Below are 26,371 nucleotides of genomic sequence, written 5' to 3'. Positions count from 1 at the left end.
AGCCCTTGACAACTGGAGCTGCACACCCGTGATTTACAGGAAACAGTATGTTCTATGGTATGTCGAGGCATGTCTGCGGTTCCTTCAGAAGGTTGGGTGGGAGTGAAAGAGACGGAGACTTTCTGCAGATAGCAGTAAGAGTAAATGAAATGTATGTTGCAAAGTTGCTCTGTTTTATCATTTTTGGATTTCAGTCTGTCACTAGAACTGTTGGATTTTGAAAATCTCAAAGTTAGGAGTCATCATTTTGTAAGGAATGCACACAGACACTACTTTGATCATAGTTTTTGATAATACAATGGCTAGCAAACTGTTGAACTAAACAGTCTGTTAACCTCATACAAAATAGCAACTAAGCAAAGTTGTGATGCAACTAAAATCCAAAACATTCACATTAAGCCTACATTATAGTCTTGGATAATAAAGGATTTCACAGACAGCACAGATAGTGCAAGTATTTCCATAACATTAATTGCTCTGGTAAAGACTATTGCATGTCCTCTAAAGCTCATTGACCTGAAATCCTCATAAAATTGCCAGCATGATCTTTTAAAATCCCACCCACTCTACTCCAGACCCCGAACGAATCCACGCTCCATTAAAAATAAACGTCACACTTACTGCTGCGACCATTAAAGCGAACCACCCTTTAAAATCTGGCTCTGCTGCGTAAAAAAGTAGATCTCACAAACTGACGGACCTTGACAATTTTTGCCATCTGCTGAAATTTCGAATCCGGCGTTGCAGACGCAGTGGAAGCTGCCTTCGGTGTTCACACAGCGCCCGTTGTTGCAGATACGTCCGTTGGCGACGCATTCATCCAGATCTGCAGGCAGCAAAACGCACAGTAAACACACGCGGCTTCTTAAAGCGTACGCCTGCACTTCTGCGGGACGGGCGAGTGTGAGTGTCACCTCGGCACTCCGTCCGAGTCGCGGTAGTCTGGAATCCGGGAGGACACTGGCAGATGTAAGAACCAACGGTGTTCATGCATTCACCGTGCGGACAAGGACTCCTGTCGCACTCATCGTCATCTGTAGAGCAAACACTGGGCTTCAAAAAGCTTTCTCGTGTAAAGCAAGCCGGGACAAAAAGGCTGCTAAGCAGTTCTTACCGATGCATTCGCCCCTGGTGTCCAGCTTGAATCCCATGTTGCACTCGCAGCGATATCCAATCCCCAGCATGGGAATACAGCGGCCGTTCTGGCAGAGGTTACGGAAAGCCTGGCACATGTTGGTGATATTCTGTGTCTGGATGATACCAGGACCTGACAGAAACAACAACAACACATACATTCAACAACTGGCAATATGAGCATTGTGTCATACTGTACCAAAAAGCATACAGACAAAGTCGGAGCTGTGCTGCTGTAAAAGGTTGTTGAATCCAGGGTGCATAGAGTTCAAGTTTCTGAGGATGTGCAAGCTGAAAATGAATTCATGAATTCTAAAACAGCCCATTATAAACATGGAAACTCAGAAATAAAGCAATCAAGCGAAACAAACCTACTTACATCAAGCAAATGTGTTTGTGTTATCACGAGTCGAGATGAACGATTATACATTCTTGAAATAAATTGGAGTATTTTGTCTCTATGAAGTACATTAATCCTATGTTCATAAGATAACGGGTCTCCAATTTTGTTTGTCCAAAATTCACACAACAAAATAAGTTGTTTCAAACAAAAACATTTTCAGGACTTTTTAACACATTAAACTGTATCTGAAATGTGAAATACGGTTTTCCATCCACAATGGCATTCACAAAAAAAGAGCAGATTTCTTTACACTTCCACGATTAATAATTTTTGGTACAATAAATATGGAAGACTTTAAAGAGGAAAAATCACATCGAACATTAATCAATGTCTACTTCCTACCTTCAGGATAATTTACTATTTGTCCACAACACATTACCGGCTAAGCTAAAGATCAACACTCTTTTCTACATTAGTGTAGGAAAGAGCATTCTTACGGAACGGACCTGGAATATCCAGAGATGATAAATTACGTTTCCAATATGAGCTGCCATATGAATCCGCCTGCTACTCTCACACAAAGACCAGATCATGTAAACCATGTCTGATCATTAAATTAGACACGGACTTTTAGCCAACATGGAAACTTGGCCAATAAATGCTTCTTCCTCTCCAACAACTAAGAGCTTAAATATGTGAAATCTTCCCCATAACATTTAATCCTAACTAAGACTGTCTGCTAAGTGCCCTTTGGCACATCCAAACCCGTTTTAACATAAAAGAACTTGCAGAATTCACCGTCAAACTTTAGACACAGAAGTAGTTCAGTATTGCACCAAATAATGATTTCTAAACAATTTTAATAACATAAAACAAGATAGCCTCCATGCTCCCCTGTCTTGTCTCATTTCAGAAAGCGTAACGCAGCTGATGGCTTTTCTGTAAGCAGAACAATCAAAGAACGTTTTGGAAACAAATGTGGACAGAGGAGCAAAAAGTCTCCAGAGACGCAAGGCTGGTTTATTTTACATTTATAAAATAATTTAGAGTTGCACAAAATTGTAGTGTTTTGTCTTAAGGATGATGTCAAATGTTTATAGAACTGTTTTAAACATATTCTGCCCATAAACCTTTAGTACTTTTACCTGTTTTATGATCTCAAATGCCTTCCAGTTCGTTAGCTTATGCAAAGTATGAAACGCTCTTGGTCCATTTTTTTTTGTGTGTGTGAGAAAACCAGAAAGCACCTGGAGGAGGAGGATGATGAGGTATTGGTGGGTGATACGGCCCTGGACTTTGGCCTGGAGTCACGAACGGTCTTTGATTTGGGATTTGGAAAGGAATTTGACCAGGAACTTGACCAGGAACTTCTCTGGGTATTGGGATTGGGTAGATGCTGGGTATGTCAGGAGACCCAGGGATCCGACCGGGAATCACCACTCCGTTGTTAGAATCTGGTACCTGGATGCACAGCCTCTGGTACTCCTCTACAATCACAAATCACAATTACAAACAAAATGTAAGTAAAATATTTGGGTTATTATTTCATTGAGATCATGTGAGCTCATTCGAGACTCCACCTGTTCCACGAATGGGGCACATCTCCGGCGTGGAGCCGTCAGACCAGCAGCGCCCGCTGTCACAGCAGCACTGCATTTTAGTCATCAGCTGTGAGTTTTGGCTGGCGCAGCGTCCGTCCACCAGGCTTCCGTAGCAGTATCCGCCGCGAGCGTCTGTGAAAAACGACACGGCGTGAAGCGAATTAAACAAATCGTGCTGCATGATCACGACCCGCGCTGTCCACATGTTGGGAAATTGGCAAGAGTAGAATCAAACAGAGGTCGCCGTTTCAGACTTTCCATTATTTGGGGATGGAGGTAACTTCCAAAAGTCATCAATTCATTTTTATGAGAACTTTCTCTTCATTCTGCAGCTTCTGGCTCGTTGCTCCAGCATGAGTCACACTGAAGTTGCCTATCAACATAAAAATTCAAGTTTTGTTTCATAGCCAGCTAAACCAATGTGCTCCAGCGCAGAGCCATATTCCGTCACCTTATCGTTGGTTAATTTGAACGATTCCAGGTATGCATGAAGTGAAAAATGCACATTAAAAAGAAAAAAATCTGTCCTTCAGGGTCTAGACTTGTAGCGTTGCTGCATGGGAAGTAGACTGAAATGTTTGGCACTGCAGCGTTTTGGCACGGAAGACTCAGACATTCCTTCCAAGCATGCTCTCCTGAGGGGGGTAATGCGAGCGTGTGTTTGCATATGTTTCTGTGTGCATGCATGCATGCGAGTGTGATAATGCGCTCGAAGGTCAAATGGATTATTCCGACTCGCATTCTTCCCTGGTCTGTTTTGGTTGAAACTGAGCTTAAGGAGGGACTTTTTCAGCTTTTCTGGAAATCATCATCGCAGTTCCGGTGGACTGACAGTCAAACGCACGCACATTTCTCTTCCTCCAAAAGTCGAGCTCGTCTTACCTCACTCATAATATGTCATTTTTTCCCCCGGAAGAAAAGCTTAAACTTGTCTTTTTTATTGTTTGCTTCGAGGAAGCCAGTGTTTCTTAGTATTACCTCAAACGTTCTGAAGGTTAATCAAAATCTTTCTTTGAAATTTGCATGCTTTTTTTTTTATTGATTTCCAATCCAATCTTGAATCTACTGCAATCTACTACATGTCAGATTCTAGGGAATAAGTCTTCAGGATTCAGTATAGCACTGATGAGTGAATAAATTTTGTCAACTGTGCTACCTTTGGTCCTTTTCATAGAAGGTTAGGGTTAGATAACGGAAACTTAATTTACTTCTGGAGAGAATTCTGGTAAAAAAAGAAAAAGCTTAAAGAACAAATTTAGTTGGCTCTTAAGACTATCTCTCAATTTTTTAAGTGTGAATCAAGTGGAAAAAAACAAAAATAACACTCTTCAGAGAATGATTCAGCACTGAACTACAAATTAAGGAAAACAACAGCAAAAACTTTAAAAGAAAAACCTGAAAACTCTAGATCACTTAAAACAATAAAAGTGTAAAGATGCACATATATAAAACAAATGAAGAATGACCAAAGACTTGTGCACAGTGCTGCAGTCCATTGTTGTGGAACTACAGACAGGCACTTGACTACTGACCTAAATTCTTCCAGATGGAACGATGGATGTGTTTCAATTTTTTCTTCCCTAAGTGCCAAACATAGGACTCATGGAAAAAGAAAGGGGTTGAAGCATCACCTTCCTGACTGAAGTGTTTTATTTTCTGTGTTTGAGTTGCCAGAGACAAACGAAGACAAAGCGGGCGACACAACAAACCTGTTTGTCCTTTAATGGGGCGTGAGAGTCGGTGTGACCTGGAACTCACCCAAACACCTGGATCCATCGACAGAGGTGTAATATCCCTGCGGACACTTGCAGAAGTAGCTGCCGACGGTATTGTAGCATTCACCCACGCCACAAAGACCAGGAATGTTCGAACACTCGTCCAGATCTGCGAAGAGGAGAGGATGGAAACGAGACATGGTCACAGGATATTAAATCCAAAGGCAGATTCTCTCCTGTGCGAGCAAAAAAACTCAACTCTCCTTGAAGCGCTCATAATCAGACACGGCATCTTTTAGAGAACACACTGTAACTTAGACGTGTTTCAAATGTGTTTTACACAGTACAGAGGTTTTCCGGCAATTATTATTGGGCATAAAATAGCACATATTCTCTCTGAAGAAGAGTGCCAGGATAACAGATTTAAAGCTGGTCTGGAAATGATCAAAATTTATGCGCTTCAGAGCCAGTGTTTCTCACAGACTTACTGTTTTATTCAAGTCGTTACGAAGATGGAAATATCTAACGCATTCTGGGTCGTTTCGAAGCCAAATTTGAGATTAATAAAATAGGGTGGAATTAAAATAACAATGTTCAACAAATCAGTTTTATCTACACATACATAAAAACTTTATCGTTTCCATGTTTTTCTTATTCAAAGTTGAGAAAACTCCACAGTGCAACAAGGGGCGGGCGATATTGTCTTAAAGTTTTTTTCACGATATTTTGTGGTAATATTGTCGTAATATTGGGGTATCTATTACTTCTTTTGTAGTTGACTGCGTTGCTGTGGCTGCATGGCACAGCATTGTTCTTGAAACCATTTGTAATTGGTTTGTTTAGGACACCAGTCACACAAAGAAATGTGACTGGCTTGCACCACTAGACTGTTCACACTGAATGCATTTTATTAGTTTTTTTTTTTTACTTTATTGGTATTCATTGATACTCTCACTGAAGAAAAAAAGTCGAGAAAATAAAGTAATCTTAACAATATTGACGGTTTTGGTCTTTTAAATTATTAACAGGAATTAACAATGACAACAATAAATCTAAATTCTTATCATGATAAGAAATTTATCACAAAAAATGATAAGCGATGCGATAAATGCTCCTAAGTACGACGCATATCTGCCACTACAGGTGACACAACCAGGTTCAAGTTTTCTTCCCAACAGAGCCGGATCCATTAGGATAGTTTTCGCCCTAAATAAATTAAATCAGCATTTCAAAACTGCTTTTCTGTATTTTACTCAGCTTAAATTTGCCTGAACGGAAATATTTTTAGTACGACAAACAGTGAAAACAGAAGGTCTGTACTGTAACTATGAGGGAACTTTAATGTAGAGCAAAACGATAATAAAACCAGCTTTTCTCCAAAACCTCAGCTTTAAGAGCGGTACAGCTGACAGAAAACTGACTGCTACTTTGGTTTAATTAAACTTATTTTAAGGGAAAAGTGTGTGGTCTTTTCCCCACAAAGTAAAAACCCAAATACCATTACTGAGATGAAGTAAGCCACAGAGACGGATGTGGTTCTCTCTTAACGTTGAGGCTCTTTTAAATATTTCTTAGTGTACTCTGTCATTCAAGCTGACTCTGAAAGTCAGTCGGTTCACGTGTTCCTCACCACCACCGTGCAAAGCTTAAAGCTCACCTTCGCATTTCTGCGAGATCTCATTGAATTTGTGCCCAGCGGGGCATTTGCATTCAAAGGACCCCACTGTGTTGATGCAGTTGCCTCCTTGGCAGATGCCAGGGATGGCCTGGCATTCATCCACATCTGGACAAAAAATTCAAAATAACACATAATTAATGCCTAGTTCCAATTCCATAGTTACAAAAAATGAACACATTAGGCAGCATACATCTTTTCTGGGTCTGTCCTCCTTTGACTTTTCTTTGTTCATCAATGTGATGAGGGAAAAAGAGGAAAGAAAGAAAAGATTTCCTGCAGGAGGAGCAGAAAGCGAAGCAAAGAAAAGTGAAGAAACATTAGCAAAGTATTTGAAGCAGGGTGTCGAGTTTAACAAAGCACTAAACCCTCAGCCACGGGACATTGCCAAGGTTGAAGGGATACCCGTCGCAGACAGTGCAACGGGTTTACGCGCTACGCTGATGACTCAGTTTAATTCATTTAACAATTTCGAGCAAATAAAATCAAGAAATGAGGCAGAAAATCTGCAGGACGCTTTGACCTTGAGCGGTCTCAGAGTACTCCATGTTCCAGTAGGTCTCTGGCTCGGGTCCGCCTCCCCTGCAGAGGCTCTGATGTTATTGGGTCTGAGGCGGCGAGGCGCAGGGCCTTCTTACCAGAAATGAGCTCTCCCACGTGGCACTGCCACTGACCCGTGTTACCAATTCTGACAGTCCTGTCACAGCGGGTGTCTGTGGGCATTCCATGCACATGTGGGAGGCACTGCCACCCACCCAATTTAACCCAATTAGAGCTAATCCTCTGTAGCAGGGGTCGAGGGCATGACAGAGAAAAAGAGAGGAAGAGTCAGAGGAAAAGCGAGTTAAGATACAAAGGGATAGAAAAGAGACAGAGGCAAAGAAACTGAATTAGAAAAAGAAACAAGAGATTCAGGCTTTATGGACAGACTTTACCTTGGCATGCCCCAGTGCGGTGGTTTGGTATGAACCCTCTTCGGCAGGGGTGAGGCTGAGCGGGGCACATCTCACAGGGGTGACCCCATGCCCGCCCGACTGTGGCACAGCACAAGGTTTTTGTGCAGACGATCCCTGTGAGCTGGCCTTGGCACATCTGGTTGTTCACGGAGGCAAAGCATGGCCCGGTTCTGTAGTCTGCCAGGAGAAACCAACAGTATATTTTAACTCAAGATGCGTAGTTATCTCCTTACCTTCAGGTTATAACCAGTGGGGCATGTTGACACAACAAAAACCCATCCAAACTGTGATAAGAAAGCCAAAGGAATATGTTAGTGGGATTGAAGTTGGACTTGCTGAAGAATGTAACCGTGCAGTAGACAGTAGAGATCTAACTTTAGAGTAGGAAATTCTCCTGGGGAGAAAAGCAAACACCTACTCCGAGCAGGGCCATATTAGAGCAAACTCCTTCCATCCAAAACTACTGAAAATGAAAATCTTGCTGCAATTTGACTGAACTACCAACTAAATATTTTTTAATTTCAGTCAATATTTGATTAGAGTTGTAATAGTAGTTTGTTGTAGTATTTTCTCAACCTAAAAAAATAATATTTTGTCTGGTTAAGCCACTGAAGAAACCTCCCACGTTTTAAAATAGTATATCTAAGTATTTTTGGCACTTGGCAAGCTAAAGAAATTATTACAAGATTAGAATGATTTAGAAGCACCGTGAGAATCCCATGAATAGATTATTAGTCGCTAACAGCAGCTAATTTAGCACATCTGCTTTCAAGCTTCCTATTCTCATCGTAGGGCTACGTCGCAGTTTGAGTCTGCATGTGATATGGGGACAAACCTCGACTCTGGATGTTTCATTACACCCTACACCACTTCACTATTCAGACAGTAAAAACATCAAAAACGTTTTTGGTGGATTACAGGCAAACATAGTAACTATGTGAGGCATAAACAGAAGCGCTCAGCCTGAATCCCACTTCTGCAGCGCGCTTCCATCAAGCGTGATGAAAGGGCCACAGATTGTACAGGAAGGCACTCTGTAATGAACTCATTGTCTGTTCTTGACATTTGAACTGGCCAGATTCTCAGGTGCATGTAAACTTATAACATTACATTTGTCTGTCTGTGTTTGAGAAAAACCAGAGAAAAAGAGGAGTTGTGGAAAACTTTAGAAGACAGCTGCAGAATGTAAGTACCACCTAAAAATGTGTGATCTAAGAGTGATTTCACAACCATAGCTTGTTTTCCCCACCTTTGCGATCAAACTCAGAGCTTGCTAAGATACAACCTGGTGTATTTTTCCCACCCGACTCAGATAATATCTGTGAAGCTCTCGCAGTTTGCTAAAGCAGCAATGTCACCACTTGGTGTGCAGACATTCAGTAAATCAGTCCAAATCAGTTGATGAGTTCGCTAACTTGTCGCTTTTTGGGAGGGGGGATGATCAAGAAAAATTCAAGCGAAATCCAAACCTGTCACTGCGAACCACATGAGAACAAATGTAAATACAGGGAGCATGTACAATGCTCTAAACTAGTGAAAAAAAACATTAAATACTATCATTAGTGTGTTTCTGGCTATTTTCTAGGCAAAATTATAAGCATACTGAACGATTATGAGAAGATGTCTCAACAATTGCATAGGAAAGAGTGCGCCGCCACTGTTTGTTGGCTTGGTTACTCTACCGCATCCCACAATGCAACACATACCTGACTACGGCAAAGCACTTAGATCAAGCTTGCAGCCGGCAGCTGCGTCTGCATCGGATTCACACGAGAGGCCATGGGCCACTCTAGAGCTCGTTTGGGAGCATACTGAGAACTCCTCCTCCAAATGGTCCGGGTACACAAACAAACCACACCAAGGAGGGAAAGGAACCTGAGTTCGTTTTAAATGGGCAAAACACCTCAGGTTTGAGAACTGCCTTACGCTGCTTCAGGCCTTGTGTTGTGTCTAGCGGCAGAGCCGGGTGGGAGGCACATGTATCATGAAGTTTGGAGAACTTTTATTTTTCCAGTGATACAAAATATAGGGGATAAGTTCTTAAAGTCAGCAGAGGCTGGCTGGCAGGGTGTGTTTCTGGAACACGGAAGGTGATTTCCACACTAACTACAGCACCCTAGAGGTAAAACTAAATGGCTCACAACAAATATGATAGTGTGAAGAAAGTCCCTCCATCAAGACCACTCTCCTCTCCTCCCCTTCAAACCGGTTCAGATCTCATTCCCCTGAGCCAGCGGCTGGTATGCATTTGTGCTCCCCTTCCAAATGCCACTCCTTAGCTGAAAACTCCCAGCCGATTTGACAAAATCCCTGCGTTTTATCAGGTGAAAGATTTGGGAAGATGGTAAAACACCGATAGCGGAAAAGACAGACGAGGAAAAACACATCAATCCCCAAAACAATCTGGCTGTGATCCAAAGGCAAAAATCATTTCCACATTTCAGAGCTCGCAGCAGACAGCAAGAGGGAAGAGGGAGACCGGCTCCAACAGCACAGTCATTTAAAACAAACGAGACATTGTGCGTTTCCCGTGTGGACCGGGGCCCGGCCCAGGCCCGTCACGTGCACCACAGCCTCCACGGTCTCTGTGCCTCTGGCACCGGTCCTATGTGAAACAGAACTGGGTCATCTCTCATTCTGTCCCACCCCCTCCCTCCCGCTCAGACTCGACTGGAGTCCAAATGCTTTCTGATTTTTACTCAACTTTGCTTCCAGCCACAAGTCTGTCTCCAAACAACTACAAAGTAGCGGCGTTTCGATCACTCTCCAAACCGATCAGCCTCTACTCATCACACTCCAAGAACTTAACACCCAATAATCAACTCAACATCTACGAAAATATTCCTTCAATTCTAAATAGTCATACAAAAATTGGTTGTTGTTGTTGTTTTTTTAATAGATTTTCTGGTTTCTTCTCATTTCTCCAATCCCACTTATGGTTTTGCAAAATTCACATTTTCTTTATTCCGCTCATGAACAAAAAGTAAAGATGGCTGCCACTGATTAGGGCTTCCTCTAGTCTAGGTGACAAAATCAAGATGTTTCAATACCAGGAGATCTCAAGCCACAACAACTTTGTTTAAAATAGATCCATATGTTTAAAGGAGACCAGCATGAGTAAGAATTGAACACCTTTGTTAAGCATGTTGCTGTTATTTGTTCAAGGTACAGAAGAGTAAAGACGGACAGGTCCTATCATCTCACAGACATACATAAAATCAAGAGGAAAGGAGAAAAAGTACTTCAATCCCTGTGACTCGGATGTTGGTGGTGAAACTGAATCAAAAGTACTAGCAAAATGTTACTCTCAAAACCCAGTCAAGCAAACCTCAAAGCTATATTTCTTTAACCTGACATTCAAAGGTTTTGGCTTAAAAACAAATACTTTATCTCAATTGCATTTACATTTTGAGGTCTCAGCATTTGCTACAGTTTTTCATTCCTGAATGAAAAACTTTAATGCACACAGATCTTGATTTTAGATTTTTTCAGCATCTCAACCCCGTCCCTTTTTTAAACATTTTTTTTTAACAAAGCTAGACACTTTCCATATTTTTTCCTCAGAATTTTGCACACTCTTATTCTCAAAGCAATAACACCCAAGTGCATTTATCTTTAAAAGAGTTAGTTTTGTATAAACCACAAGCAATCCAGAAATTACAGCATTACAGCGCCATGACTGTAAACTATCTCCTAGTTTCCAACTTTTTCAACTTTAAATGAACAATAGCAACAAAGTCCTGTGTGAACAGTAAAGTCCTCATGTGTGGCACTAATTTATGTCGAGCACTTCAGATGTAATATTTGTTTTACTGTCACACATGAATATTTGACACTAAACATGCATATTAGAGCTCTAATTAGTGCAAGAGATTTAAAGGACATTGAGTTGAAATATTAGAGGGGGAATAAAAATAATCACGGGACTTTAAGAGTCGGCTGAGGTAAACAGGGAGAGGCAGACAGCTGTAGGGTGAAAATGGTGTCATTTCATTCGTCATCCTTTTGTGTCTTTGTCTGCTGCATACAGCTGGGGGGACCCACCCGAGTCATGTAAGTACATCTGGGAGCAATCGCACGTGTGCACGTACACACATATACGCGCAAGCGCAAGCATACATACGCAGAGCTGCAGCTCATTAGAGCCAGCAATAATCTCAAAACACACCACAAACTTAAAGAAACGTCCGAAAGTGGAGAGTTTGTGGCGACTCCATGCAGAAATGCTTCTGCCGGGGTAAATTTAGGATTCTCCGCTTCAAAGTGGGTCACAACACGGTCCTGGAAGTCCAAAATATGATCTATTTATATCCACAAAAATCATATAATTTTGCGGAGTTGCTCCACATTGTGCTCGCGCACTTTTACTTTGATGCCCCTGAATAAAGATAATTTCTACCCTCGCAGCTATGCGTGCATGAGTTTTTGCAATTTGTGTGTGTTTCCATTATTGGGTTATATAGTCGGGTGGGGTTTACTTATTGGCAGGTCAACAGATTTCTCCGTTTTCCCAGAACAAACTAGTTGAGCATGAAGTCAAACACAGATGGAAAAGACACAAACACTTTAGTTATCGACCCACTGAGATTTGCATCAGAATAAAACAGAGGCTGACAGAAGAAAGTCGGTGAGGCATAGGAACCGAAAGCATCCCTCAGCTGACTGACCCACTTCCCTCCGGTGCTCTGTTTGCAGACTTTTTTCTCTCTCTCTTTTTTTAGTTGTTTTTTTTTTTTGACTGAGTAGCTCACGTGTTTGCACATTTTTGGCCCGTCTTCCTCCACCAATCCCAAGTGAACTCACTGGCGTCACAGCTAATGCTTTATTTTATTGCTCCGTAGCCGAATGACTGCAGCAGCAGGAAAGAGCGATGGATGCAACAGCAGCCGGACTGCGGCCGCGTCTCTAGAAACTCCTCATTCCGGCCTAAATCGCATTTGCAACCAACAAAGAAGCGCACTGAAGCAGCAGTCAGCTGTTCCCAGTCAGCAGGTCATCAGTCACTCGGGCAGCATGTGTCTCTCTGCTGCAGTGATGTCTCCGTCCCACTTTCCTACATCCAAGAAAACCTCAGGAGTCCTGAATGCAACTGCTGCTCACCCGATTGGATCACATGTGTTTAGAAACCTCGTGATTTTGCTAATGTGATAAGATCAAGCCATAATGGAGCACAGTTCTGTAAATTGCATTAAAATCAAGTGGAGTCTGCAAACACATGTGCTTCATGCATGTGCTTGTGTTTATGTGAGAGCACAATGACTTTCCCTCAGGGAGGCGATGAATTCCGGCCAAAGAAATTCCAGAAAGAAAAGTCAGCCGAAAATACCACTGTGTCCATACGTCGTCTACGTCCTTCAGGTCATTTTGTTTAACCAAAATGAAGATGAACATGAGAGAATGTCACGGAGGAATCCCTTCACAACTAGAAAATGTGCCTATTTAAAGCGTAACTTTAATCTAAAAGACAGACGCACCCAAATCACGACGCTTTAAAAGTTATTTCCTGCCTCAAACTTTTTTTTTTTCGTTTGTTTTTGCTTTTTGTTGCTCTCAAAGGTTTCAAATAAGTTTTAAAAAAAGGGCAAATGGCAGGGAACTTTTCAAATGATTTCACTTATTAAGGGAAAAAGTGATCTAAACCAACTTGAGGTATTGTGGAAAAACTTTTAAATCATAAATTAGCTGAGATTAACCACATTTTACGGTGTGGCTTGCGAATTTGAACTGAAACCATTATCCACAAATAGAGAAAATATGGAACAATTTCACTTGCCTCATCCAAGGTCATGATTAAACGCTAAAAAAAAAAAGAGAGAGAGAGACTGGGCAGAAATGGTCAAAGGTGTAAAACACTAAAGGAACACAAATTCCCTCATCAAACGTGTGCCAAAACCCTCTTTATGAGCCCTTGGAGTTTTTGGAAAATATTCAGTGAATTGACAAATAAAAGTGGGACATTTTGGAAGAACTGGGTCCCAACAACACGCCGACAGTCAGACACGGTGCTGTGATGGTCTGGGGGCCGTTTTTGCTGCTTCGGGACCTGGAAGGTTTTTTAGTAATTGATCAGAACGGTTGAATCTGATTTCTAGAAGAAACCGAACGGTTGACCTTAAGCACAACTTTCAGCAGCATAATCGAAAGGACAACAACCACAGGAAATTATGCAGAATATCAAGCCAAAGGAAAGCAATCAGGAAGCCATGCACAATGACGTGATCTCATGGGGAAGAGGAAAAAGAGCGAAAACCTTTGCCGTAGCATCGTTAACGCCGAGGCATAAATTCTCTAAATAGAGGCTCGGCAAATAAAACTGTTGTTTTTAATATCGGCTGAAAGCAGCTCATTACCTGAGCCTGAAGGGTTGTTGGTTTTTTAAATGAACAGATATTATGGGCTGAGCACAGATACCAGTCAAGGCCTCCAGATTTCTCCTCCAAACACCTGGAGGGGTGAAGCTGGGTTAACTCAGTCCAAGCCTCCTGTAGCTGGAACCTCACATCACATGAATTCATCTTATTTATATTTAATGATGTGAAGCTGCTTTTTTTTTTTTTTTTGCCTCAAAAGTGTGGCATTTTGACCAAAACAAAAGAACGTGCTATAAAAAAAAGGGTCGCACAAACTTGCTAAAGTATTTAGAGCCATTGAACTTTTTATTACATTTAGTGACTTTGCAAATATAAGCAGCGTGTTTCACTGAGATTTTATGTAATAGGACATCACAAGAGCACAAAACGGTGACACGGATTTTTTTATATGCATATTTGTAAACTGGGGTGTGAATTCAACCCCATCTACTCTAACTTTAAAATTGTTTTTGAAAGTGTAATAGTAAGTAGACACCATCTGTGTGTGTGGTTTAGTCCCAGTATAAATCCAGCACTTCCATTAAGTTTGTTCAGAACATCAGTGAACAAAGTGTATCAGGATGACCAAGGAGAACAGCAGACAGCTCAGGGAGAACGTTATAGAAAATGTTTGAAGCAGATTCAGGTTAAAAAACATGATCACAGTTTTTGAACTGCTCATTAACGCGCTGCCTAAGTCATCATTCAACGAGGAAAAGTGCACGGCGCAACCGCAAACCTACCGAGGCTTGGCAATCCACCTACAATGATAAACATTAATCGGAGAAGCATCCAAGATAAACATGGGCACTTTGGAGGTGATCCGCGGCTTAGGTGGAAGGATCACACGAGACAATTATTGTTTGTGTACTCTGTAGGTTCTGGCTTGCTGTGGATGAGTGGCTCCCAGCCTGCTTTGGCTTACAGAAAGTCATATGAGGTCCTGTTTACAGTTCGCCACAAACCATGTGGGAAACAGAAAACACAGAAGAAGATGATCTGGTTAGACGGGACCAAAACTTTTTTAACTACATTCTAACTGCTGTGTGGGCAGAAAATTTAATGTCAGTTCACGACACTGAACACAGCATGCCCTCAGTGAAACATGGTGGTGACAGCGTCATTCTGTGGCAATGACTTTCCTCAGCAGAGACGGGAAAGCTGGTCAGAGTCGATGGGGTGATAAAGATGGAGCTAAATATAATTTAAACCTGGAAGAAAACCTGCTGGAGACTGCAGCAGATCGCAGGTTCATCCTCCTGCAGGGCAACGAGGTGAAATTTAGAGCTGCACTGAAATGTTTCTCATCAGATCTTAAGCATGTTTTGGTGCAAACTAAAATTAGTTACAACTAACTTAGCCATTTATAAATCCCTCTTCAATAAAACTGATTTCTCAACCTTTACAGTTCATGTGACATAATTGTATCATTTTATTTAATATTTTTTTCGATGTTTTCGCTTTTAGAAGTTTTCAGTGTTTCATCACTGTTTTATCTTTTTCTCAGTAGTTCAGTTGGGGGCTACTAGTATAGCAAATTTGTTGATGAAAGTGTTTTTTTAAGGCTGAAATCATTTTAATAAACTCCTGTTTATTATCAAAAGAACGTGTTGTATGTTGCTGCTCAAAAAATGCCAGTGCTGAACTTACGCTTTCATCTAAACTTGAGGCCTCATCAGGCAGGGATTTATAGACAATAAGTGAGACTGAACGACTTTTCTGTTATTTTCTTGATAATTAAGTGGTTGCCCAACTTGGCAAATTAGTATTTCTATTAATAATTGGCATAAGAATGTTTTTATTGTTATTAATAGCCAAACTAGACCCTACTGTGGCCCAAACGCAATGGTCTGGTAAAGGTCTGACTTAAATCTAGTTGGGGATCTGCGGCCAAACTTAAACCATCTTGCTCAAATCCGACTGAGAGCTACAAGTATTTAAAAAAACGGGCAAAACATTTAAGTCTCTATCTACGCATGACTGATCGAGAAAGACCTCAACAGGCTTTGCAGCTGAAACTGCAGCGAAAGATGGATGTGCACTTTCCAAGTATTTGTGGAAATAATGAAAATTGCGTACAATTTCAAATCCAATACATGTGTTACTTTGTGTCGGTTTGTCACGTACAGTCCAGATAAAATAAATTGAAATTTGAGGTTGTAGTGTGAAACAAGGTCAAGGAGTGTGGCCGGCTTTGCAAGAACACTGTTTATGAAATCACTGCAGAAAAATATGACGACGGGATTCCACAGTCAAAGTTTCATTTCGATGCAAGATATAAATACAGCTGAGAGCAAATGGTCTGTTTGCATTCTCCCCACTCTGCTTAGCAAATCCAAGTTTTAAAACCAGATGTGCGTTTCGACTCTGCTTTCGGACCAGTAGCCACAAAAATGTGCGTAGTCGTCCTTACACACCATCTAGCAGGCCGCCCAACAAGATAAGGCAGGGCAACAAACTGGGGGGCGACTAGATTGTACTCACTAGTTAGATGGCTTAAAGAAAACAGTGATGTAAACTAAAGGACAAGTCTGACAGAGATGTCCACGAAGCATCGTCTTGTTAAAAGGACGCAACTAATTAAGAGCCGTGCTGTCGGTCCAAATATTAGTGTTACGAGGCCGTCACGCTGACCCCTGCAGGTCACAGCTGCAACATGCACGAGAACACGCTTGAGCACACGCACGTTCACCTCAAACGCAGCACTGGTTGCCCGTACTTTGAGCGTGCTTGTGTACTGTGGAGTCTTTGCTTATATATGCCAAACAGCAACCGCAGGAGGACGGGAGGTCTTCAGTTACCAAACAGTGCGCGATCACGGCGTCGTTACACTCCCCAGAGTGTCATTTCGGAGCAGATGTGGAAAGTAATGGTCATTTCTGAACCCGAGCCTGACATACAAACGTTCCTCGACAAAACCGAGTTCTTGTACCGCGCGGCATGACCGACCGACCCGGCGGTCACAGGAAACGGCAAAAACGTTCAGCGTGGAGTCACGTTTTTACAAAAGCCGCACGTGCTGATCTGAAAACCTGTCCAGCAGCAGCAGCAGAGAGTCTGAAATGTGGAGGAAATCGAAAGTGGGATGGATGTGGAATGAAGGGGAGGAGAAGAGAAAAGCTGTGTGGGATTCATTACCTCTTTCACACTGGGCTCCGGTGAAGCCGTACGTACAAACACATCTGTTGGGAGCCACGCACCTTCCTCCGTTCAGACAGCCATTTTCACAAACCGCTGAGGAAAAAAAAGGCAAAAAAAAAATAACCATGAGACAACATGAAGACATTGATTCTAAATTAAAGTTTTATCAATGATTGTGATCATGTGTGTAAAGCGGATAACCTTTGTTTTTTTTTTTTTTCGTTTAACTTAGGGGCACGGTTTGATTCTGTATCCCTGAAGGGAAGTAACTCTTCCAACCTAAACGCTCAATGATTTAATCAGCTGTTTGCTGAGCTAAAGTCTTTCCCAGGATCTCTGTGAGTTATGAGGGAACAAGACAGCTTATTCCTTTTTATGGGAGAATAAGCCACATTTGCACAGAGGGTTTTCGGTTCTATGTACAAGACGACGCGTTTAGTCTAAATACGGTCAGATTTAACATCCTGTTGTTTGCATAGCTAAAGTTTCATTTCCATTTCCAACTGTTTGCAATCTGTTTTTATGTTGCTAATGTTTGAACTGTGTTGACAGCGTTTTTAAATACAATTCATGTTAACTCCACCAGGTCACTAACTGCTGCTCCTTAACACTGTGCATGGATTAGTCCTGTTTTCATTCTCATTTTGCTTTTATCAGAGTTTAAATTCCCCGGTTGAGATTGTATGTTGCTAACAGTTGCTAGCATGCTGAGTAAGAACAGGAATAAGCCAATTCTACTGGCTTTTGACTGAGAAACGGGACATTATGGGGCTTTACAAGTCATGTCCCATTGGAGGAGACACTTTCCATCTTAAACAACTGGACCTGCCTTGATTGGATAAGCTTAGATGAGCAGAAACCAGATGTCTGCATGGAGTATTACTCTTTGAAACCAAATATGAGCTTGCTCTTCTGCAGTACAGTTACCAGTGATAGAAAGCTAGAAAAGTATTGTTTTAAAAATCTCACAATGTGTTTAATAAGTAAGACCAAGATTTGTCAAACTACTTATGACCTGTTTACTGATTTTTGCCTCTTCAGCAGATAAACCCTTCACTGGTGTCAAATCAAGATTTTTAATATGTTGTGATTAATTCTCCCACAAAGAGTCATAAACGGGCTGAAATTATTTTGACTACCGCTCTGCAGATATGTAGCTGTTAACAGATTAATAAGCGTGAGGTCCCACTGTCTCCCCCGGTCTATTCTCACACCCCTTGTAAAAAAAAAAAAGGTCTGCTTCATGCGCCCGGATTCCTGTGGTTGAAAAAATAAGCATTAGGTTGTGTAGAAGTCTGGAAAAATATGGCCTTAATTCCCTACTGATTTATTAACTCAGACCAGTTTCAAATCAAATTACGGCACCACTCACAGTCAAGTAGCTGATAAGCTGTGCAATACGCAGCCATTGTGATGACCAAGTCGCTGCTTTGCACGCATGAACTCTGTTCTTTAACGTCCTTTTCCTCAGTTTCCATAAATCAACAACAGCAGCCAAAACACCAAAACCACAGCTTTAACACGACCACAACCCAGTGGGTGTCGCCCCCCAAGCGCTTACGCCCATATTTTGAATGGAGCTGCTGGTGTCGGTCAGAAAAGTAAATGTGCTAAATACTTAGTAGGAGTTCATTGGAGGGTGAGAGAGCACATCTTTGTCTGGAGGAGACGGGAAGCAGTGGAGGTCATTCTTACGTTGACCGCAGTGGTTTCCAACGTAGCCCTTCTGACACTGACAGTTGTCCTCCGCACATGTCCCTCCGTTCATACAGCGAATGTTACAGTGCTGGACTGCGGGTGGAACAAAGTGAAAAAAACACACAATCAAACCAAAATCGGAGCTGTTTACAGATTACCCAAACATGTAATACTTTGGAAGACGTTTAAAGGGCAAACGAGATTGACTCTAAGCATTTTCTCAACAGTTGAGCTGAGATATAATATCCAAGAGGTTTTTTTTTTTTTTGCTGTTTAAACATATGAAGTGCTGAAGTGCTGGGAGCTGCGAGAGAGAAAGACAGAGGAGATGTTGACTGTGGACGTCTTCCAAAACACACATAACCGCAGATAGTCCGCTCACACACACACACACACACACACACACGCAAACACAACAGCCCACGAAATTGGCTGCTCTTCCAAAAAACGTGATTGCAACATATATCAATTGCTCCAATCTGGAGGCAGCGTCATGGATGTGTTCAGACGATTCTTTGGCCTACTATTATTTTTGCCGCATTAGTCAGTGCTCAGAAAATTTGATATTTACTAGAGCTAAGACTCAACCTAGCAGTCCTGAATATTTTCGTGATCTACACACTCTTACTGATTGTGAGATGATTAAATGCTATTTTAAAAACTATTTCATCCAAATGAAAATGTAAAGATAAGGGTGGGATTTGGACTGAACTCTCTAAAATCCATTCCATTCTTATCTATTGGTGTAGAGCCAGTTGAACTCTGACCGATGCCCTAAATATAATTAAAAAAATACATATCAAGAAGAGAGGAATTGCTGAATGACCTGACTTCGATCCACAGGTTGAGGCAATCTGTCCGTTGGGGCAAGTGCACATGTTGGGTCTGGAGCAGAAACCGTCTCCGCACGTACTTCGGCAGATCGCTGAAAACGGGAACAAAACACTTGGTCAAACAACAACACGCCGTGGAAATGTCCTCCGCAATGCAAATGACAAAACACTGTGCAATTCTCGAGCTGTGGCGCCAGCGTTTTGTCGCCGTTATTCATGTGAGAAAATGTGCGTTTTGTGTCTGTTGCTTGTCAACCTGTCATCCGCAGGTTTTAAATTTCTGCTGCAAGTTTCCTTTGGTGCAGCTTAGACAATGATCTCAACCTCAGACTGAACTTTCATTCGTAAAATCTCAAGAAGGATCGCAAAAACATTATTCAAATTTGACAAAGCACACCTGGCAGCCTAGCTATTTTCTGCTTAGAGTTTCGTTGCCAGAGAGCGTTTCCAATTGTCGCAGTCTGTTCGTTTGCTCCCTTTTTTTTATTTTTTCCACCCAGACTATTTCTGGCTAGGTCCACTGCTCCCAGCTGCTGTCAGGTGAAGTCCTGCCACTGACCCCTTCTCTAAGAATCCCACTGCGAAACCATGTCATTAGAGCCGAGACCGGCATCCTGCCAGCTGTACAGCCTGAGCTTAGTCACACAACTCTGAAAACTCCTCAAACTTTCCTGTCTCCGGATTGAAACACCGGGAGACGAAGGAGGGGGAAGCAATAGGTAAACAATACCATCAGAGAAAAAGAATAACATCAGAACCAACTTCAACATTGCTCAAACTCTCAACAGCTGTGTTACCTCCAGTTAGAACCATTAAATGTGGAGCACATGAGCAAACATCAGGGAAAAAATAAATAAAACTCCAAGATAAAGGTAAATGTATCTTCCTAAAGTCCCTAGGTTAATAAAATCGAATCTCTGTTCATAAGAAATTATTGGTTTTTTTATGCTCTGCTGCTGGAGCATGAAACAAGAGCACTGTTCCTGCATCTGTTCAGAATCTGCAAAACTATAGAAATCCGCTCTCAAAAATGTGGCAAAAGTTTTTTTCCAACTCGGCTGATGTCTTGATTTTCTCTTTCAAGCACATTTGTGTAAAAACGAACAGACGACTATAACTGTCTAAACATTTTTTTCTTCTGTCATGTTTTAAAGATATTGTAGTTGCGTTTTTGCAGGAGAGGCCTTCCTTTTCACATGAATGTAAAATGGGAGTTAAGTCTGGTTGTACATGTTTCCAGTAGGGACGGGCATTTATCGTGTACTTTGTTGTCATAAAAAGTTTATTGCTGTGATAACACTATTCTTGGGATTGTTATTTTTTTTCAAGTTCCTCCACTGTTGGTTCGACTAATAAATACAGTATGAATAAATTCCAAAATAAGCTTAATTGAGGATCTTAGGAGCAATATTTGTCTTTATGAGGTTGTGACTGCATGTCATTGCCAAACAGTTGCCTAAAAAAAACGACTCAAAAAAAGCTGGAAATGCCTTTTTACCATCACGTTTATTGTTAAACCAATCAATACTACAAAATACAGTGACAAAGTTTAGAGTCCATATCGCCATCACAGCTTACGGTTTTGGAAAGCAGAACTTTTTGGATCTTTTTTATTTAGGCTTGAAGCATTTCCTTAGAAATTACACTTGAGGTTATCTCATAATTATCTCCGCCAGAGAGTGGACACACATGGGAAATACTCACATCTCTCTTGTGTGTATTCAATTATTGCTCTTTCACAACATTTTCATTTTGTGTAACAAGTGTTTGTGCATTTTTGAGCTTTTTTCATCCCTTCTTGTTCCTGTCACCATCCAGTTGAAACAAACTTCCTCATCTATCGAGGGTATTTTTCTGTTAGTTTTTCTTTTATCTCCACACTCAGGACAGCACATTGTCTTCTGGCTTCCTTAGACACACTTTGATTTTAACAAATAGCAGCTTAATTATCGCTATGCACCGAAATGCTTTGAAAGACTCAAACTAACCATATTTAACATTTTATTGGACCTGCTTGCATTAACTTTGCTATGAAATAGCAACAGAAAACCAGAATTGATTTGTTACCAGACACTTCTTGGCTCCACTGACTGTTCCCTCAATGTGCCAACAGAGCAACAGTGAAGTAAACAGAATACAACACCAAGCACAAGCACATCACCATGGTCTTCAACACTGTGAAGGACGGTGATGGCAGCATCATGCTGTGGGGTTGCTTGATTCTGGCATCAGGCCCTGGAAGGCTTGTAAAGCTGCAGGGTAAAGTGAAGGCAGGAAATGCTGGAGGACTTTTTGTTTCCGTCTGCCAGGGAACTACAGCTTCAGAGAGCATTTTTATTCTCCAGTAAGACAACGGCGCAAAGCGTTCAGGCTGAAGCTACACAGAAGACATTACAAGAAAGTGGCTGCTCTGGTGTGGCCTAGTCCAAGACCAGACCTCCATCCAATTGAGAATTTGTGTCTGGACTTGAAAAGGTATTCACAGCTGATCTCCAAACAGAGACAGAGGATCGTTTACTACGTACCGACTTGAAGGGGGTGAATTTTTTTTCATGCAATTACTTATTTTTGTGTTGAAGAAATGGAATTGTCATTATTATGTAGAAATCAATTTTAACTTTGAAATTGTGGGCGTGGAGAGGGGATTTAGTTTGGTCAAAAAAACTGAAGTTGACGTATCCCTATAAGTCCTGAAAGAACAAGTTCCACAAGTCAGTAAGTTACTTTCTTTTAAACTTTCAAAGCTATTAGTTAGAAAATAAAGTCTTCTTCTCTCATGTCTTCTACTATTTAAAAACTACTACGCATATTAGAATGAGAAGGTCATCTATCACTACTTTAAATTGTTTAGAAACGGGAAGCAGCAGATCACCATGGCGACCAAAAGGACAGGACCACAATTTACTCTGAACTGCAGCGAACCTCTGGTGCTGCTGTTCTATGTTTTCATTTCACTCTGCTTCAGCTCTTTTTCATTAACTCTGCTGACGGCTGCAGCGAGTCAAAGAATGTTGAGCCTACTTTTCCACTGCTGCTGATTATTAGCTGAAATACAGGCGATTTAATTGAACCAATTGCGAAGCGGGACTTAAGTCCTGTCTTGACATTTCGAATCAGAGACCAGTGACTGGTGGGAGGCGATACTTACGAACAATGCACTGGTTTCCTCCTGTGAGAGTCTTCCAGCCTGGGCAGCAGTAGGCACTGTTTCTGGAGCCGCACACGTTCGGTCTGTGGAAAACAAGGTTATTTTAGGTTTCTGTTGTCCACACATTTGTCCTAAGTGACTCTATAGTGTACGACGCTGACAGCTTCCTTGAGCTACGGATTCACAGCTGCTCTCCGCTCGAGTTTCTTAACATATTAGACAAAGCCAAAACACTAGGATTTCAATTCTAATCCAAGTGATTTAGTTCACCTTCATCTCTGTCAGAGTTCTGTGGGGATTTTCTTTTCTTTATGGAAATGAGCTAGAAAATCAAACACTACTTTTCCTTCCCACACATAGCCAGAAATCAATGCTTCTCATAATATCTTGTGCAAATGCACAACAATACAACAGAGGGCTAGTTACTTTTGAGCTCTAAATAAGTAACTAAAATCCTAAGTTCCTAATAAATCACTTCCAAACTTCATTTGATTAATCATGATGGAGCTTGCCATTAGGTTGAACTAAATCGGACAGACAGTCACATTAAAATAAAAACGCAACCCAAGAGAGCCAATAATCAGGATTTTCCAAATAAATATACATTTTTGGTTTTTATTTGAAGTCTGCCTGGCTAATTTCAGTTATTTTTATTCTCCTGACTATTAAAGCTAAATGGAAAAAAAATTGTTGCAGGTTCCTTGAAAGCAGTAGTAGTTTTTAATCAAGCTGAAAATGAAACAATTTCCCCATCTATGCATTAAACAACATGTCTCCAATCCATATGTAATGTTTATTATGCTCAGAAAAAGTGCATCGAAGTACATTAATCATTTTGGCACAAAATCTGAGTATTGGTTTGACCAATGAATAAGACAACTAAATCAAATGAGCTACGATTGAGCATTGTAATCCTTGGACCAGCACTTGACCCAAATGCTGTCCAGTTGATTGGAGCATCTCTACAAACCCTCTGTTATTGTGCTTTACATATAATATATTCATATATTGAGCTTATTCTATTTTTCTTTTTCAGAATTTCTTTTGTGGCTCTTAATAAAAGCTACAAATGGTAAAAACTGTTCTGGGTGGTTTTGTTAGCACTGAGAGGCAGATCATTTATATCTTAAAACAAGAGTCAATTGCCCTTTGATTTCAGTTCACAAAATGAATCAAAACTAAGAACTCCCAAGATTTTTGTTCTATAAAAGCACCAAATGACTTCATGAAAATTTGATGGCACTTTTTTGAGTTTAAGAAAAATGTACAAAAATTTGGGCTACGCATATATCTGGACAATCTTGTAGTTGGATTCAAAACTACCTTCTCTGAGCATTGCAGCACATTCCTCTCTGTTATGAGGCACTGTCCTTAAAGAGAAATGGGATTTGGTCATAAGTGGAAACAGCGATTATTACACGTGTTGGCCGGAAGAAGGCGGATTGGTGCGAACTTGGAGGTAAAAAAAAAAAGGAAAAACTTCCTGTTTACCACATCTGCATAAGGAAAACATCCTCCTAGAAAACACCGTGACCATCCTGCCACCTACAGGCCTGAAACATGTCAACATGTGTGAACTTGTGATCCCCCGCTGAGCCCACACTGGTCCCGGAGGGAAGATGTGCATCGTAACTCGGAGCAGATCCGTGAGGTGAATAATGAATCGACTCGGGTGTGTGAGACGGTGGTAAGTCAGCGTGACACAGTGTGCAGGCCAAATACACTTCCTGCCTTTGAACCCAGATGTTGCGACACATTAAAGTCAGCCATGTCAAATAGAAACGCCTGCAGAGAGAGCTCATTGAGCTGTCTGCTATCTGACCTCCATCAGCTGTTTGCTGTCATCACTGGATGCATGCATTCGCTCTTTTCTTTATTGCTTTCCTTCTGTCTGTCTTTCTCTCTCTCTCACACACACACACACAAAATCACATTACACACAACCTCTCCAGCAGTGACCCACTGTGAACAGCTGCAGATGTGATTTATCCACAACTGGGGTGTGGTGTATTTGACTAAAAGGAGGATTAGGCTGTTAGTCCCCCCCACCTCCTCTACCCTCATCTCCACCCCCTCCACTCCCTCAACCCCCTCTACCTACCCCTCCTCTTTCTGCCACAGCCACACAAGACCAATGGCCTTCTTTGTTTGGAAGTAATTTATTATTGCAGTCAGCAGGAATGCGGTATTCCTGCCAGTATTTAATTACTAAACTTTGCTCCAAACTTCCCATCACACACAATGTCACCCATAGGTCTCCGCATGCCTTATTAAAGGACACACACACGCGCGCGCACACAAGCATACAAAAATGAGTTTTGACCTACAGTGTTCCTCAAAAAAAAAAAAAAAAAAAAAGAGAAAGAAAGAAGGACGGTAGGTAATGACACCTGCTCCGAGGTTAAAATAAAACAGCTTAAAATGATGTCCATCTAAATAAAAAAAAGAAAAAGAAAAAAGAAACGACAGACGCATTACCCTCTGAGGACATCCGTCCCCCCTCTCCTCTTGGCCCTGTTGGCTCTGGTGTCCGTGTGCCTGGTCACCGCTTCGCTGTCCTCAATGTCCACCTCCTCTGCAGCGCCTCCGAGTCCGCCAAGGAGCGACAGCGAGGCCAGCAGAGCCACGGCCAACTGCAGCAGCCGTCCTGCACGCTTTCTGCCCGGCATGTCCTCTCCAAAGAGCGCAACTCCGGTGCTCGGTGAAATAATAACTTAACGGGCTCCACTAGTTTCCCCCCAGCACCGTAGGACCTCTGCAGTCTGGAGGCAAGCTGGAAAAACAATATTTAAAAAAAAATAAAAATAAAAAAACAAATGCATAAATAAAAAGACGCAGATAAGACATCCGCATGAAATAAAATCAACATATACTCGCAGTTACATCGTCTAACAAGACTATAAAAAAAATAATAATCAAAGTTAACAGAGTGCTTTACCTTCTCTCCAAAGAAGGAGATTCGCCTTGGACCCGACTCAGGACAGCTTCACTCTTCCTTCCAGGTAACAGCTGAATAAACGCTCTGAGCAGGGAAAAAAACTGCGTAGAGGAGGAAAAGTCACTTAAAGCTTTCGCCTGCGGCTGCTATAAGTGGATGCGCATTGTAACTTTTGGGAGATGACTCATGCGCGCGTAGCTGAGCGCTGGTTTCTGCACTGGTAAGTCAGAGCAGCGGATGCATTCCAGAGGATGGGAATGGTGAAACTCTCTGCGTCTCTCCCCCTCTGTCCGCGGAGCTCTTTCCCCATCCCTGCTCTGCTCAACTTTCCCCAAAAACTTTTTTTTTTTTGTGCTCTCGCGATACAAAAGCAAGCGTGGGTTCATTTAAAACTGTATCTTACCTAAACTTTCACAGTGAGCTATAGAAGCGTGTCCCCCTCCTCCCCCCACGCCAGACTAATCATAGTTACACTCATATTCAGTTAATTAGAATATTACTGAAAAGGCATTTTCCCTCAGAAACTCTATTCACCAAATAATAATCTCACACAGTCTTACTTAAAGCCTATTGTTCTTTTGATTATGACGATTTTTCTCATGGATCTGATGAAAACACAAGATTTACGATAAGAATATCAGACCAAATAATAATAGTAATTAGCAATAATTTAAATAACGTAAAAGGTTTGATCTGATACAGGGGCGCAACTACATACTTTCTGAGGTGTATGCGAACATGTCATCGGCGCCCCCGGCCCCAATGACATAAACTTGGACAATTTATCTTTAATTAAAGTATCAATAATAATAAATGTGCATATATGTGACTAGATTGCT

General features: G+C 41.5%; 1 protein-coding gene across 2 annotated transcripts in view; it reads right to left on the bottom strand.

Moving 5' to 3' along the window:
* The window catches only part of fbn1 (fibrillin 1), a 67,583-nt gene extending 41,762 nt beyond the window's left edge, over positions 1-25,821 (bottom strand). The window contains exons 1-14 of one of the 2 annotated variants that reach the window (XM_008404597.2): positions 25,533-25,821; positions 25,073-25,367; positions 22,595-22,677; positions 19,440-19,538; positions 18,611-18,706; positions 16,913-17,008; positions 7,404-7,601; positions 6,451-6,576; positions 4,837-4,962; positions 3,058-3,210; positions 2,725-2,964; positions 1,115-1,267; positions 915-1,034; positions 701-826 (exon numbers count right to left, since the gene is read on the bottom strand). In XM_008404597.2, the coding sequence (XP_008402819.1) occupies positions 701-826; positions 915-1,034; positions 1,115-1,267; positions 2,725-2,964; positions 3,058-3,210; positions 4,837-4,962; positions 6,451-6,576; positions 7,404-7,601; positions 16,913-17,008; positions 18,611-18,706; positions 19,440-19,538; positions 22,595-22,677; positions 25,073-25,263 (1,807 nt within the window). In that variant the 5' untranslated portion in view covers positions 25,264-25,367; positions 25,533-25,821. Of the gene's footprint in view, positions 1-700; positions 827-914; positions 1,035-1,114; positions 1,268-2,724; positions 2,965-3,057; positions 3,211-4,836; positions 4,963-6,450; positions 6,577-6,661; positions 6,767-7,403; positions 7,602-16,912; positions 17,009-18,610; positions 18,707-19,439; positions 19,539-22,594; positions 22,678-25,072; positions 25,368-25,532 lie in introns of those variants that run through there. The other variant, XM_017304114.1, reaches the window with a different exon arrangement.
* Positions 25,822-26,371: the final 550 nt, after the last annotated feature.

The sequence above is a fragment of the Poecilia reticulata genome, linkage group LG3, assembly GCF_000633615.1.
Source record: "Poecilia reticulata strain Guanapo linkage group LG3, Guppy_female_1.0+MT, whole genome shotgun sequence".
Classification (NCBI taxonomy): domain Eukaryota; kingdom Metazoa; phylum Chordata; class Actinopteri; order Cyprinodontiformes; family Poeciliidae; genus Poecilia; species Poecilia reticulata.
Note: the sequence above shows the minus strand (reverse complement) of the source record. Positions and strands in the feature narration are given on the sequence as shown.